Here is a 15,673-nt window from a genome sequence, read left to right on the forward strand (position 1 = left end):
CCACAACACTACCAGAGCTCCTTAGTTTGGGAATTAGGTAAAACAAATAAGGAAAAGTTTAATGAACTCTATGAAACTTCAAGTAATAATGATTTAAACTTAGCAAAAGAAGTATCTTACAGAAGAGAAGTCAATACCATATTTTGATAAAATTATAGATAGTTTCCATAACACCAAAGAATGGTATATCAAAACAAGATGACTACAAGGTGTTTTAATGGTGTGGTGCTATAGGATAAGCATTCAACTACAAGGTTGGTTTGAACCAAAAGGTCAGCGGTTCAAACTCACCAGTTGTTCCTTGGACACCCTATAGGTGGCTATGGGTTGAAACTGACTCAAAGGTACTTTAACAACAGCAACAACATATCTAAATGAAAGATACATCCTGGAACATAACCCACATCTTATAAAGTCTACAATTCTGACCTTTAGCAACTTATTTAATCTCTCTTTTAAATGCAGACAATAAAAGTCTTCACCTCACAGGAGCCTTGTGAGCATTAAATTATTCATAAATAATGCAGAGACCAGTGCCCAGCACATTGTTAATGTTTTGTTAGTTTATTATCAAGCACTTTGTGCTCTCAGCAACCCAATGATTTGCATAGAGAACATATTTAATAATTAAATATTTGTTGAATTGAATTCAACTGATTACACAGTTAAGTAGATAAAATGTTTTTTCTTTATATAGCAAGGAAGTGGATTTGGCAAACTTCCCAAGTTTACACAAATAATTCTAAGACAATTGGTCTCTAATCTAGTTCTTGTTCTCAGCTAGTGTTCTCCTGTGAGGCGATGGAAACTGACCATTGAGTTAATCTGTAAGTCAACTTTGTTATTATTTAAACTAAATTTCATGAACCTGGTAGTTTCCTTTTTATTTACCTATTCATTCATTCATAGATTGATTGCATACATTTCTGGTACAAGAGATGTACATAATTGGTATAATATCAGCACAACAACAAAGTGCATCCCAGAGGATGTTTTCCTTCAGAAAAGCTGAAGGGATATAATATTAGTGGAAGGGGTTGAATGTTGTCCCTCTAAAATATATGTTGACTCTGTAGGATAAATATTGGTTTGCGAACCACAAGGTAGGTGGTTTGAGCCACCAGCAACTCTAGGGGAGAAAGATGAGGCTTTCTGATCTTGCAAAAAATAAAAGTTGCAGAAAACCTATACAGGGTCACCATGAGACATAATAGACTCCAAGGCACTTATAAACAATGAAATATGTGTTAGAGTCCTGCTCTCCATATCTGTGGAATTGGATTCTTTTTGTTGTATTAATGAAGTCAGATCTGTTGAAATGTGTCCTAAACACAATCACTTCTGAGTGGTACAAAAACACTACATGGACACAGATGTAAGCAAGCACCAATCGAGGATAGATAGATGCCATGCGGGAAAATGCCAGAGAATGTTGAGAAGAAAGTTACAGAAGCCGAGGAAAGGCCTTTCCCTAAGTGCTGGTGCCCTGAATTTGAAATTCTGTCCTCCTATACTGTGGAGCCCTGGTGTGGTGCTGTGGGTTAATGCGCTAGACTGTAAAGTCCTTTGAACTATAAGGTTGGTGGTTAAAGCTCACCAGCTTCTCCTTGGAAACCTTATACTGGTCACTATGTGTTGGAACTGACTTGACAGCACTTAACAACAACAAAATGATGTGTAGTGCTGTAGGATAAGCACTGGACTACTAACCACAAGATAGGAGGTTCAAACCCACCAACCACTCCTTGGAAAGGCTATACAGGGTCACTCTGAGTAGGAACCGACTCAACGTTACTTAACTACATCAAAAATAAACTACGCAAAAACTAATTTGTTTGTTAGAGTCATCCTATTTTGGTATTTCTGTTACTTCAGCACTAAGAAACTAAAGTACTTATGGGGAGAAAAATGAGTAAATTTATGAAGCTTTCTATTTCTCACAATAACATTATGAAATATATGTCCTCAACATTCATATTTTATAGGTGAAGATATTGAGTTTCAGAAAGGTTAAATAACCATAAAATTTTATCAGGTATTTTAAGTCAATATTTGAACCACAATTTGACCAGTGTATGTTATTTTACCACCAAAGTTTCCTTAACCTAATTCAGAGAAGTTAACACACAATCAGAAAAAAATATCATTTTTTTCTTCGATTTAGGTGTTTTCTATTGCTATAAAAGCACACCTTGCAAAGAAAAGTGAGATGGAGAAAGCATGAGCGGAAAAATAAATTTCAGCTGCTCTTACTTTCATTCAGTGCTTGAACTGTAGTGGCAAGTATATTACTCATCTTCATATTAAATACAAAGACAATCCAACCTTATGAAATATCTATAATATGAGTCTTCCATTAGTGCAGAACATATTAAACCAATGACATAATATAGAATAGCTGTGTGACATATAACAACAGAAAAACATTGAACCAAAAGTCATCTATGCATTTATACACATATACTTAGCTATCATGTTAGGCAGAAATGATATCCAATTAAAATGCAATTATCCTAGGCTTCTATTAAGACAAAGAAATACAACATTGAAAAATGCATCTCAGAAAATATCCATTTATAATATTGACATGTTTTCATTAATATTGTGTGCTACTGTAGGATCAGCACTGGTCTATGAACCACATGGTGGATAGTTCAAACTGACCAACTGCTCATCAAACACCTTACATAAGGTCACTGTGAGTCAGAACTAACTTGACAGCACTTAACAGCAACAGTAAGGGCTATAAATATTTACTTTTATTATCTTCCCCAAATTTTCTAGACAGATATATAAGAAAATATTTCAGAAATCACACTTGAGTTCAGAATTTCCTGTAGTGAACTTTACAATCCCTTTCCCTTTGTCATTCTGATAGTGCTTTTCTCACGTAGATGGGTTTTCTCTTACCTTGTTTGTATTCACAGCTGTGATGACCCAGACACACTGAGCATTGCTGTCATACTGGAATGGAAAGTTGGGAGATGTAAAGGTGCCACTTGGTCCTTGAAGATTAGATCCGCAAGTCTTCACTGAAAAAGAAATTGCATTTTAAACATGGAAAGATACTTGCAAAACAATGTCAATAAGATACTTTTCAAATAAACTTTAAATAAAAATTGAGTAATTATAATCACACTGAAATACTGTACATATTACAAAATTCTAATGCCACTTATTAAAATCAGACATTTTTAACACCCTATGGTTTACAAGCCCAATATTTTCATCATTAATTGAAAATCTGTTATGAATAAATGTGATGCATGATAAATTGTCTTCTGACTGTAAATAGGTTACTTTAATTAGAAAGAGTTATATTCATCCAATATTCTGTTAATAAAATTCTACAAGGAGAAAGAAGCAAATACTTTTATTGATTAAGCAATCTAAATAGTGTTTTCCCTTAAATTTATTAAGTACCCTAGGATCCATAGCAGTATAGTTTAAATATTAGTATCAAACCATTTTCTGTTTTTATCAATGCAAATTTGAATATTCAGAATATAAAAAGAACTGCACTGGAATTATATTAATCAAATTCAGAAAAAAAAGTAGAAAGTTCTACTACTTCCTCATTTTTATATTTTATTCTACTTAATGAATAGTGACCATCATTATCTTTCTCAGCTGACTTCATAACTACCATGAACTTTCTTGTTCTCAACACTTTTGATTCATATATCTTTGCCCCATTTTTAAAACACTACCCACACTGGTATTTTCTAAGTTATCAATAATGATCCAGTTTTACTATTTATTGCTTTGAAGTTGAGTAAGAATTTTTATATGTACTTTAAATCTTTATGTATTTATTATCATCAACACTTTGAAGATCAGTCTGGATTTTGATTGATTTTCCTAAGTTCACTCATAGTGAGTGAAAGCATAGTCAAAATTCGAATTCAAGTCTTCTGACTGCAAGTTTTATTTTCTTGTCACTAGTGTCAAAGTGCATATGTAGTATGTTAAGTATATCCTCTCTACTACTTCAAACCGACCTTGCAGTTCAAATGACTTTGCAGTCTGATACATTAGCCCACAGCACAACCCCAGGACTCCTATTAGATAGTGTTGTTGTTGTTAAGTGCCATCAAGTTGATGCCAACCCATAGCGACCCTGTATAGGGTTTCTGAGGAGCTGGCGGCCTTGAACTGCCAACGTTGAAGTTCAAATGGCTTTGCAGTCTAGTGCATTAACCCATAGCGCCAACCAGAACTCCTATTAGAGAATTGTTGTTGTTGTTATTGTTAAGTACCGTGGCGTCGGTTCTGACTCATAGTGACCCTGAACAGGGTTTCCGAGGCTGTAAATCTTTAAGGGAGCAAAAAGCCTCATCTTTCTCCTGCGCAACAGGAGACCTTTTTAAAGTGTTGAAGAGCAAAGATATCAGCTTGAGGACTAAGGTGCACCTGACCCAAGCCATGGTATTTTCAATAACCTCATATGAATCTGAAAGCTGGACAATAAATAAGGAAGACCGTAGAAGAATTGATGCTAACCTTAAGATTAACAGCCCGTTTCATAACCACTAAGCTACCAGAGCTCCCTTAGAGAGTAGTGGCTTATTATATACTAATAACACATGTCAGTAAACTATTTTAATAATAAGCTACTACTAGAGAGTAATAGGTTATTATTATTAAAATAGTGTATTGACATGTATTATTAGAAAAAAATTATTTGAATTAAAATATGCATATAATGCTTCATACTTATTTTTTATTTTATTTGGGAGTGGGTTAGAAGTAAGAAGTGAGAGTTAGAGTTGGGACAGTAGCTAGGTCTTGACTACACCTGTGTTGTTGTTGTTAGGTGCCATCAAGTCGGTACCGACTCACAGTGACTTTATGCACAGCAGAAAGAAACACTGCCTGATCCTGGGCCAACCTCACTACTGATACCACACTTGAGTCCATCAATGATGCCACCTGGCCAATCCATCTCATTAGGGGTCTTCCTCTTTTTCTCTGACCCTCCACCTTACCAAACATGATATCCTACTCCAGCGACTGGTCCCTCCTGACAATATGTCTGAAGTATGAGAGATGAAGATTGGCCATCTTAGCCCCCAAGAAGCACTTTGGCTAAACTTTTTCCAACACGGATCTGTTGGTTCTTTTGGTATCCGATGGCACTTTCAATATTCTCCTCCAACACTATAACTCAAATGCATCAATTCTTCTATGGTCTTCCTTATTTACTGTCCTTATGGTGTTTACTGAAATTTACTGAAAATACCATGGCTTGGGTCAGGTGCACCTTAGTCCTCAAGCTAATGTATTTGCTCTTCAACACTTTAAAAAGTTATTGTGTAGCAGATTTGCCTAATGCAATACGTAGTTTGATTTCTTGACTGCTGCTTGTGTGAGTGTTCATAGTTGATCCAGTGAGAATGCAGTGCTTGGCAACTTCAGTCTTTTCTCCATTGATAAGAATGCTGTTTATTGGTTCAATGGTGAGGATTTTTGTTTTCTTACATTGAAATGTAATCCATACCAAAGGCTGTGCTCTTTGATCTTCATCAGTAAATGTTTTAAGTACTCTTCACTTTCAGAAAGCAAAGTTGTATCATCTGCATATTGCAGGTTATTAGTCTTCCTCCAATCCTGATGCCACATTTTTCATCATATAACCCAGCTTCTTGTATTATTTGCTCAGCATACAGGTTGAGTAAGTATGGTGAAAGAATACAACTTTGTTGCACACCTTTCATTATTCCAACCGGTTCAGTATTCCCACGTTCTGTTCGAACAACTGCCTCTTGGTCCAGGTACAAATTCCTCATGAGCACAATTAAGTGTTCCAGAATTCTCATACTTCACAATGTTGTCCATAGCTTGTCATTATCCACACAATAGAAAACCTTTGCATATTCAATAAAACACAGGTAAACATCTTTCTGATATTCTCTGCTTTCAGCCAAGATCAAAATCAGCAATGATATCCCTCGATCCATGGTCTCTTCTGAATCCTGCTTGTACCTCTGGAAATTCTTTGTCATGTATACTTGTAGCCATTTCTGTATTACTTTTAGTAAAACTTTCCTCCCATGGGATATCAAAGATATTGTCTGATGATTTCGACATTCCATTAACATCTCTCTTTGGAATGGGCACAAATATGTATCTCTTCCAATCAGCCAGCCAGATAGTTGTCTTCCAAATTTCTTGCAGAGATGAGTGAGTGCCTCCTGTGCCACCTCACTTTCTTGAAAGATCTCAATATTTATTCCATCAATTCCTGGTGCCTTATTCTTTGCCAATTCCTTCAATGCACCTTGGATTTCTTCCTTCAGTATCATTGGCTCTTGATCATATACTACCTCTTGAAAAGGTTAAACATTAACCATTTCCTTTTGGTACAGTGACTCTGTATTCCTTCCATCTTCTTTTGACGCTTTTATCATTATTCAATAATTTTCGCAAAGAATCCTTCAATGACCAAAGTCGAGGTTTGAATTATTTCTTCAGTTACCTCAGCTTGAGAAACGCTGAGCGTGTTCTTGCTTTTTGGTTTTTTGACTCCAGATCTTTGCACAATTTGTTGTAATATTTGGCTGTATCTTCTCGAGCTGATCTTTGAAATTTTGTGTTCAGCTCTTGGACCTCCTCATTTCTTCCATTTGCTTTAGCATTTCTACGCTGGAGAGCAACATTCAGTGTCTATTCTGACATCCATTTTGACCTTTTCCTTCTTTCTTGTTTTCTTAATGACTTTTTGCTTTCTTCATGTATGATGTTCTTGATGTCATCCCACAACTCTTCTGGTCTTTAGTATTTAGTGTTTAATGTATCAAATCTGTTCTTCAGATGATCTCTAAAATCAGGTGGAATATAGTCAAAGTCATATTTTTGCACTCGTGGACTTGTTATCATTTTCTTCAGCTTCAGTTTGAATTTGCATGACTAATTGATGGTCTGTTCCACAGTCTGCCCCTGGCCTTGTTTTGACTGATGATATGGAGCTTTTCCATCATCTCTTTCCACAGATGTAGTCGATTTGATTTCTATGTATTCCTTCTGGTGAGGTCCATGTGTATATTCGTCTCTTATGCTTTCTAAAGAAGGTATTTAAAATGAGCAAATCATTGATTTTGAAGAATTCTATTATGCAATCTCCAGCATCATTTCTATAACCAAGGCTATATTTTCCAGTTACTGATGCTTCCTCTTTGCTCCCAACCTTTGCATTCCAATTGCCAGTAATGATCAATACATCTTGATTTCATGTTTGATCAATATCAGATTGAAGAAGTTGTTTAGAATTCTTCTATTTCATCCTCACTGGCTTTAGTGGTTGGTGCATATATTTCAATAATAGTGGTATTAGCTGGGCTTCACTGTAGGCACATGGATATTATCCTATCACAGTGTTGTACCTCATGACTGATCTGGATATGTTCTTTTTGCCAATGAACGCAACACCATTCCTCTTCAATTTGTCATTACCAGCATAGTAAACCATGTGGTTGTCAGATTCAAAATGGCCAATACCAGTTCTTTTCAGCTCATTAATAAGATATCGATGTTTATGCGTTCCATTTCATTTTTGACATCTTACAATTTTCACAGATTGATACTTCCTACATTCCATGTTCCAATTTTCAATGGATGCTTACAGCTGTTTCTCTTCATTTTGAGCTGTGCCCATCGGCAAATGAAGGTCCCGTGGGCTTTTCTCCCACGGGCTTTAATCCAATCTTGTCATCACTGTCAACTCTACTTTGAGGTGGCAGCTCTTCCCCAGTCACATTTTGAGTGCCTTCCAACATTAGGGGCTCATTTCCCAGCACTATGTTTGATAGTGTTTCTCTACTATTCATAAGGTTTCCATTGACTAAATATTTGGAAGTAGTTCATCACTCCTTCTTCCTAATCTGTCTTCATCTGTCACTCGTTTGTTGTATTGTGGTGACTTGCGAGTTGCTGTGATTCTGAAAGCTATTTTAAATACCAGCAGGGTCACCCATGGTGGACAGGTTTCATATGAGCTTCCAGAGGAAGACACACTAGGAAGAAGGAGTGGCTAGGCCTAGGACTTAGTTTATTGTTAGGGTTAAGGTCAGGAGTAGGAGTAGTGTTAGGGGAAATAATTGGGCTAGGGCTACAGCTATAGGGCTATGAGTAAGATTTGTTCTAGTTTTTAGGGTTGCAGTTAAGTATATTTTTATTTTTTCTTGAAATATATTAAGTTTCCTCTTCATTTACAATTCTTTATATTATTTTCTCTTGCTACTCTTTGGTTTTTGTTGTTGCTGCAACTGCATCTCTGATTCTCTCTTTTCAGTCTAATAACTCTGTTTTACTTTATATACTTCTATACCTGGGCTAAGTATAGGTGATATTGTCATCTATGTTAGTCTTAGGTTATTATCTGCTATTCTCTGTCCAAAGAACTCTCTTTAATATTTTTGGTCTGGTTTTTACAAATTAGTTTAATTCCAGCTTGTCTAAAAATGACCTAATTTCACCATCATATTTGATGGGCAGTTTTGCTGGATATACAATTCTTGAGTGGCAATTTGTTTCTTTCAGAGTTTTATGTTGCATTGTCTTTGTGCCTGCATGGAAATTAGACCTCAGTCTTGTTAGTTCTCCTCTGTAGGAAACTTTCATTTTTCCTGAGCTGCTTTCAAGATTCTTTCCTTGTCTTTGGTTTTGAAATGTTTGATTGTGTCTTGGTGTTTTTCTTTTGGAGTTTTTCTTGTTTGGAGTTCACTCAACTTTTTGAATGGGTATCTTCTCATCTTTCATGATGTTAGGGAAGTTTGCTTCCAGGAACACTTGGGCAATATTCTCATTGGTGGTGGTGATGGTGGTATGCGTGGAGTCGGTTCTGACTCCTAATGACCCTGCATAGGATTTCTGAGGCTGTACATCTTTATGGGATCAGAAAGCCTCATCGTTCTCCTACAGAACAGCCAGGAGTTTCTAACTGCCAGCGTTGAGGTTAGCAGCCTAACTCATAACCACTACATTATCAGAGCTCCAGTTATGGAATTCCTACCACATGTAAGTTTTCCTATTGATTATGTTCCACATCAATCTGACTTTCTTCAGATTTTTTAGTGTTTTTATTCCTTAATGTCCCTCTATCACATGAATATTGAAAGAGTTTGGATTTTCATTGATTAGTTCCACATCTTTGCACTTTGAGTGCATTATCTGTTTCTGTGTGCTTAATGTTAATCTTCTGGCTTTCTAACTGTTAGTTTAATACGGTTTTTTGTTTTTTTTTTAAATTATTTTCTTAGATTGTTTCCAATTTTTTCTGTAGTTTTGTCTTTGCCTATGTTTTCCTTGATTTCATCTGTAGTTTTCTCTATTTTTCTCTCAGTCTGTTGTAGTTGCCTAAGTAGCATTCTTTCAAATTTCTTATCAGTTAGTTCTGCTAACATTCCTGGTATTATATTTTCTGACTCTGTATTTGAGTGACTTGTTTGAGAAACCCTGTCTTGTTTTGTATATGTATGTGTAAAACATTGTCTGGCTTCTTCAAGTCACTGTAGTATCATATTTATTTTTAGTTGATGATTATACATTGGTGTATTATCAGGCACTCATCACATATCTCCTGATAAATGTGGTATATAATGAAAGTGTGAATGCAGTTAGTTTTCTATTCATAGTTTGTGTAGCACAGTCTGAGGCAGGTTCACACACTTCCAGAAGCAGGAATCCTATGTCTGGTGCTAGACCTCAGGCAGAGCAGAGGCTGTGCAGGACGGGGTGCCACTGGATGTTGGGTTGGTGAAGGTGGGGCTACCAGGAGTATATAAGAATAAGGGAAAACTATACTTTTTTGCTGCCAACCTCTACCTGTGTGCTGTACCTGAAAGTTGCTCTATTAACAGCTACTCATAAATGCTTAAGATGGCCATGCTACTCCATACCAGCCAAAGTCTGCCAATTTTCCTTCTCTCTTACTGATCCTGTTCAGTTTCCTCTTCCAGTTGGCACTCAAACCACCTCTCTGTCCTATCCTCTGATGTTCAGGGTTCCATGATTACCATCTGTTTCTTTTTTATTCAATTTCCTATGTCTTTGTTGCAGGGGATTGACTCAGTGCAACTGCGTACGCTACCATCTTGCTCCAGACTGTGCCCTCTTTTTTTATTTATTTTTTAACCTCTAAATTAGATGAAATTTATTTGTGTTCTTACCCCTAAAATAAGTATTTACAATTCTGTCTTTCAATATCTAAAATCACAGCAATCTCCTCCCACAACTAAAGCTGAAAGCAGTATCCATGTGCCAATTATGAATGCCACCCTTACTGAAAGCAGGGAGGGGACTATTGTGGATAGAAAAACACAGTCTGGTGATATCCAGGTATGACATCACAACGAGGCAATCTAGTTAGTTAAGGGATATGTTTAGGAATATTCCTATGAGCCCTGGCTGGGGGAAGTAGCTCCTAAACCTACTTTAAATTATACTGTTACATACTGTTTCTAATTTAGGAAGTTCAGTGTTGGAGGTGTATGAGGTACACAAGAAAAAAATTGGTACCTGAACACTTAAACATAGGCACAAAATAGAATTAAACTTTGCTACATTGGAGTCATTCTGTGGAAAAAAATGAATTCAAATTTCATGTTCTGTAGCAATATGACCAGTCTAACCCTTGTGAAATTAGGAATTGTTCAGACCGTAGGAGATGTACCAAGAAGCATTTGTTGTTGTTGTTGTTTAAGGAATTCTTATGGGGTCTAGTGAGAGAGGAGTATAAATTTTGTGAAATGGCTATAAATTGATAATATTGGTAACTATATATGGACAACTTTCTGCAAAGATAAGAAGTGGACTTGAAGATGTATGGTATGGTTAGAGTCACGGAAGGGAAATAACAGTAATCTATCCACAGATCCAAATTTCTTTCCAACCCCTGTTTTCCCCAAATACTACTAGTGAAATCTGAACTCTATCCTTATCAGCTATACTTTGCAGCAAGGTTGATAACTTTAGTTTCAAGTGTGACATTTGATAGCAGTAGAAACTGGGGTTTGTGATAGATTAATTTTAAGATTAAAAAAAAAAATTTGAGGTCACAAAAGACTGTCCCCTTGAACTGAATAAACCCAGAAGAGGAAAGAGAAAAAGTGATGATATGGTGACTAATTATTATACATTAAAATTTTAAAAATGTGAATTTATGTTGTGTGTCAAGTTAGTGATGATTAAACATATGTCATATAGAATATTCAATGTTGGCTGTTTGAGATCAGATTTATTTTAGCCTGGAAATTTCAATACAAATCTAGCAACTAAAATTTTCCATGGCTATAATATAAACTGGTATTTAGTAATTTATAGTACAGTAACACATGATTAATGTCCCAAAACAAAATCAATACATTTTTATTATTATTTATCAACCAAAAACTATCTTCCGGGTCTAAAATCATATACCTCATGGTTGAGAATTTTTATTTAGTGGAATATGAAATCAAATTGTCATATAAAAAAAAGAAAAAAAGAATGCTCATATATCACAATAACCACTCAATTTTTAATTAAGTCTATCTTTTGAAACTCAGATATTATATCATTGGCTCACTCATTTGTGCAAAGTGGATACTATACAATTTTCAATCTGCAAAATTAACACAGCCCACAAACATTAAACAAGTGCATACTCTATTTGAAATACTATGTTGCTAAGTGTCGTCAAGTTGATTCTGATGCATAGCAACCCTGTATAGGGTTTGTAAGGAGCAGCTGGTGAGCTTGACCCACCAACCGTGCAGTTCAAACAACTTTGTAGTCTATTCATTAGCCCACAGTGCCACACCAGGACTCCTGAAATACTATGGAAGACACTAAAGAGAATCAGGCAAAGAAGGGAGTAGAGGACCTGTCTTCATAGAGATCACAAGCCAGTGGGAAGAAAAATACAAACCTGTAGTTGTATTTTTACAAACTGTAGTTGAATTTACACATGCTGGTCATTGATGGTGCAATGGTTAAGCAATTGGCTGATAACCAAAAAGCCAGCAGTTAGAATCCACCAGCTACTCTGTGGGAGAAGGATGTGGCACACTCTGTTTTCTTATATATTACAGTCTTAGAAACCCCATGGGGGAATTCTACCCTGTGCTATAGGGTCACTATGGGTTAGAATGAGCTCAGCAGCAACTTTTTTTTTTTTTTTTTATAAGGAAACATATAACTGATCATGAAAAGTTATCCTTCAGAAATGTCATAGGAACAAAGTAGCTTTATTTATGTTACTTTTCCTCCTTTATGATAACTAAGGAGTTTCTCTAATGACACTTGAGGAAATCATATAAAGAACAAACCAGATAAAGAACAAATCAATTTCTTTTAATATTACTATGTGAAGATGTGGTTGAATTGAGACGCTTTAGAGACTTTCTAGGAAATAATCACCCCACACTAGTAGATGTTATTGTTGCACTCAAGTTAAGTGCATTCAAGTTGATTCTGACCCATAGCGACTCTGTACAGGGCTTTGAACCACTAACCTTGAAGTTAAAATGGCTTTGCAGTCTGGTGCATTAACCCACAGTGCCACACCAGGACTCCTATATTGGTAGATATATATGTCTTAAATATAAAACAATGTATTGATGAAAAGCTGATTTTGAAAAAAAAATTACATGGCTCAAGAAATTAAATAATTTCTCAGATAGAAGTTATAGGAAATGCAAAGACTATATTAACTCAAACAGCAAATGAATATTTCCAAATACATAAAAATATTTTGCTAATCAAAAGGCTCATAGCTTGGTGTGGTACTGTGGGAAAATGCATTGGTCCGCAAGATGAGTTTAAATTGATGGCTGAAATTCACCAACCACTACTCGGAAGTCCTATACAGGCTGGCTATGAGTAGGACCGACTCGATGGCACTTAACAACATAGTTTAGCAAAATATTTTTAATAAAGGAATTTGTAATTATTGGTCTAACTTTATCTACAGAATTTAGTGTTTGCCCTTGATTCCTAAGTGATAAACTTGAAAATCTTAGACTTTATGCAGTGACAATACTGTCTATGATGAGGGCATTATGTACATCATGCCTAAGGATTTATGCTTAAGTTTAGGGTTGACTATGCCAGAAATATCCACCATGTAGCATATTATCAACTTTGCAGTAGCACTGTATTGGAGGTTGGTATCTTGGGACTAGTGCTTTAATTGCATAATGAGATCCCTGGTAAATCTCTAGACAATGAACTTTCCTGAGCTTCTTGGCTGATGAATGATATCTGTGCATATAAAAGCATGTTGCTTGTTGAGACATAGAAGCTTCATGCTGAGAATCTTCTCAGACCTCATCCTGAGTCTTTTCATATGTTTTCTTTTTGCTATAATAAAACTATAATTGTAATTACAGTACTTTCCCTGACTTTTGCAAGTTATTTTAGCAAATTATATAATTCAATGGAGTAGTGTTAATCAGCAAATCAGAATGCCATCTGAAGTCTTGGGCAAACCAGACAATTGGAGAATTGTGTCCTTTCATTTGTGGCATCTAACCTATTTTTGTATGGAGTCTTGGTGTAGCACTTGGGGTTAATGCACTGGACTGCAAAGTTGGTTTGAACCACAAATTTGGTGGTTCAAGCTCACCACCTGCTCCTTGGACACCCTATTCAGGGTCACTATGGGCTGGAACCAACTCAACAGCACTCAACAACAACAACAACCTAGTTCTGTATAGCTAGTATCAGGAGAAGAAATATTGCATGTGCTTCTAGTACCAGAACAGAATTGGAAGAGAGGGGAACAGAATTGATTATCTTATTTTGATTTTCACACCTAGTTGGTACAAGACAAATGGGATTTGATTTTGTGAAGTAGCAACCTAGAAATAAATGTGTAGAAAATGAAATGGCTTTGGAGGTTAATTTTCTACTGAGGCCATAAAGGATTTGCTATAAAAATATGGTTGAAACTTGGTAGAAATATATTATGAAAGTAGGCCAAAAGAAAAAAAAAGGGACAAGTGAGAAAGTGAGAAGGCCTCAAGACGTAGAGCATCTGTTCTCTTATTAGATACAAAGAGGAATATGGAGAATGAAAGAAAATGAAGCACACATAAAAGAAAAAGAACATGCAACCATGCAATAACACTTTTTGCACAAAAATAGAATTCCATCAAAGACACAGATTTTGGACTGGGTATCAAAATTTTTTCCCAGTTTTGCATCACCATTGAAGCATACTTTCAAGGAATGTTAAATACACTTTCTCTTTCACTTCCTTGCTGACAAGAACATTCCTACTAGTTTGAAAATTCATATAAAATTATGCTTATTATACTGTGTTTAAGTGAAATCCTGCAATGGAGTTTATTTCATAACAATCTAAACACAAAAGGGGATTCAAGTCATGTTTAGAATCATGGGTAGGATAATATTTTAAAGTAAGTATTTCATTTTACTCTTATCTTACTTTTTAAAGAGGAAGACCCCCAGCATGATGGATGGCCAAGTGGCAGGATCATTGGGCTCAAGCATGGCAACAATAGTGAGGTTGGCCCAGGATCCTGCAGTGTTTCATTCTGCTGAGTCAGAACTGACTCGATGGCACCTAACAACAACAACAATAATAAATAATGGAATCCTGGTGTGGTGCTGTGGGCTAATGCGTCAGACAGCAAAGTAGTTTGAACTACAAGGTCAGTGGTTCAAGTTCACCAGCTGCTCCTTAGAAACCCTATACAGGGTCACTATGGATCAGAATTGACTCGACGGCATACAGTAACAAGATAGTAAATAAAATGATCTTCTTGACAAAAATGCGGAATTATTTATCTAATGGTGGTGGTATGCCTTGGAGTCGGTTCTGACTCACAGCAACCTTATACATGGTTTCCAAGGCTGTAAATCTTTACCAGAGCAGAACACCTCATCTGTAATTTCGAACTGTGACCTTGAGGTTAACAGCCCAATTCGCAACCACTATGCCACCAGAGCTCCTTATATTAATCTACAAATAAGCATATAAATATTGTTCTCTGAATCAATTAGAGTCAAGTTCTTGATCTTTGAACATGGAACACACACAGACAGAGACACATACACACATATCAGCAAGTGAATGACAAAACCCATTTTAATCAATGCCTGGAAATATCAATTATTTGTTCAGTTTAATAATATTTAATTTAACATTGTTGTCTCTATGTCTTCATGAGACTCTGATAAAATGTCAGAAGTGGAGTAACAATCAGGACTAATCTTCAAATACATCTAGATTTCATTTACATAAGAATGGGAGTCCAATCCCTGTCTTCACTGAAAGGAAGTATGTAAGTGTGGAATAATAATATAATGAACTCAAGGCATAGAACTAGGAAACACAGAAGATGTTATGAAAGGGATATAATTAAAATAAGCAGAAGACAGATTACATAGGATCAGATAAACTTGATTAAACCTAGCAAATGTAAATCCTAGCAAAGAATAGAAATATAATTTTCAAGGTTAAAAATAAAATAGTAAACTATTTCTTTTTTCCCTGTGTCTTGGTTGTTAGTAGTTTAACTCAGTCATGAATGACATGTTTCAATAAAGTGCTGCGTCTCTTGTTTCATGGCATCATCACATTGATATTAAGAATGAAAGAAATATTTTAAGAAAGTAGTGCAATATGCATTAAATCAGTAATTTAAATGATTTAAATAAATCACTAGTT

The 15,673-nt window shown here is 35.8% G+C and overlaps 1 protein-coding gene across 2 annotated transcripts in view; it reads right to left on the reverse strand.

The window, feature by feature from the left end:
- CSMD3 (CUB and Sushi multiple domains 3) overlaps nt 1–15,673 on the reverse strand; it is a 1,928,297-nt gene that overhangs the window by 992,173 nt on the left and 920,451 nt on the right. For both annotated transcript variants that reach the window (XM_006830658.1, XM_006830657.1), the window contains one exon: nt 2,911–3,032. In XM_006830658.1, the coding sequence (XP_006830721.1) occupies nt 2,911–3,032 (122 nt within the window). The remainder of the gene's footprint in view (nt 1–2,910; nt 3,033–15,673) is intronic.

Source organism: Chrysochloris asiatica, unplaced genomic scaffold (assembly GCF_000296735.1).
Source record: "Chrysochloris asiatica unplaced genomic scaffold, ChrAsi1.0 scaffold00001, whole genome shotgun sequence".
Lineage (NCBI taxonomy): Eukaryota > Metazoa > Chordata > Mammalia > Afrosoricida > Chrysochloridae > Chrysochloris > Chrysochloris asiatica.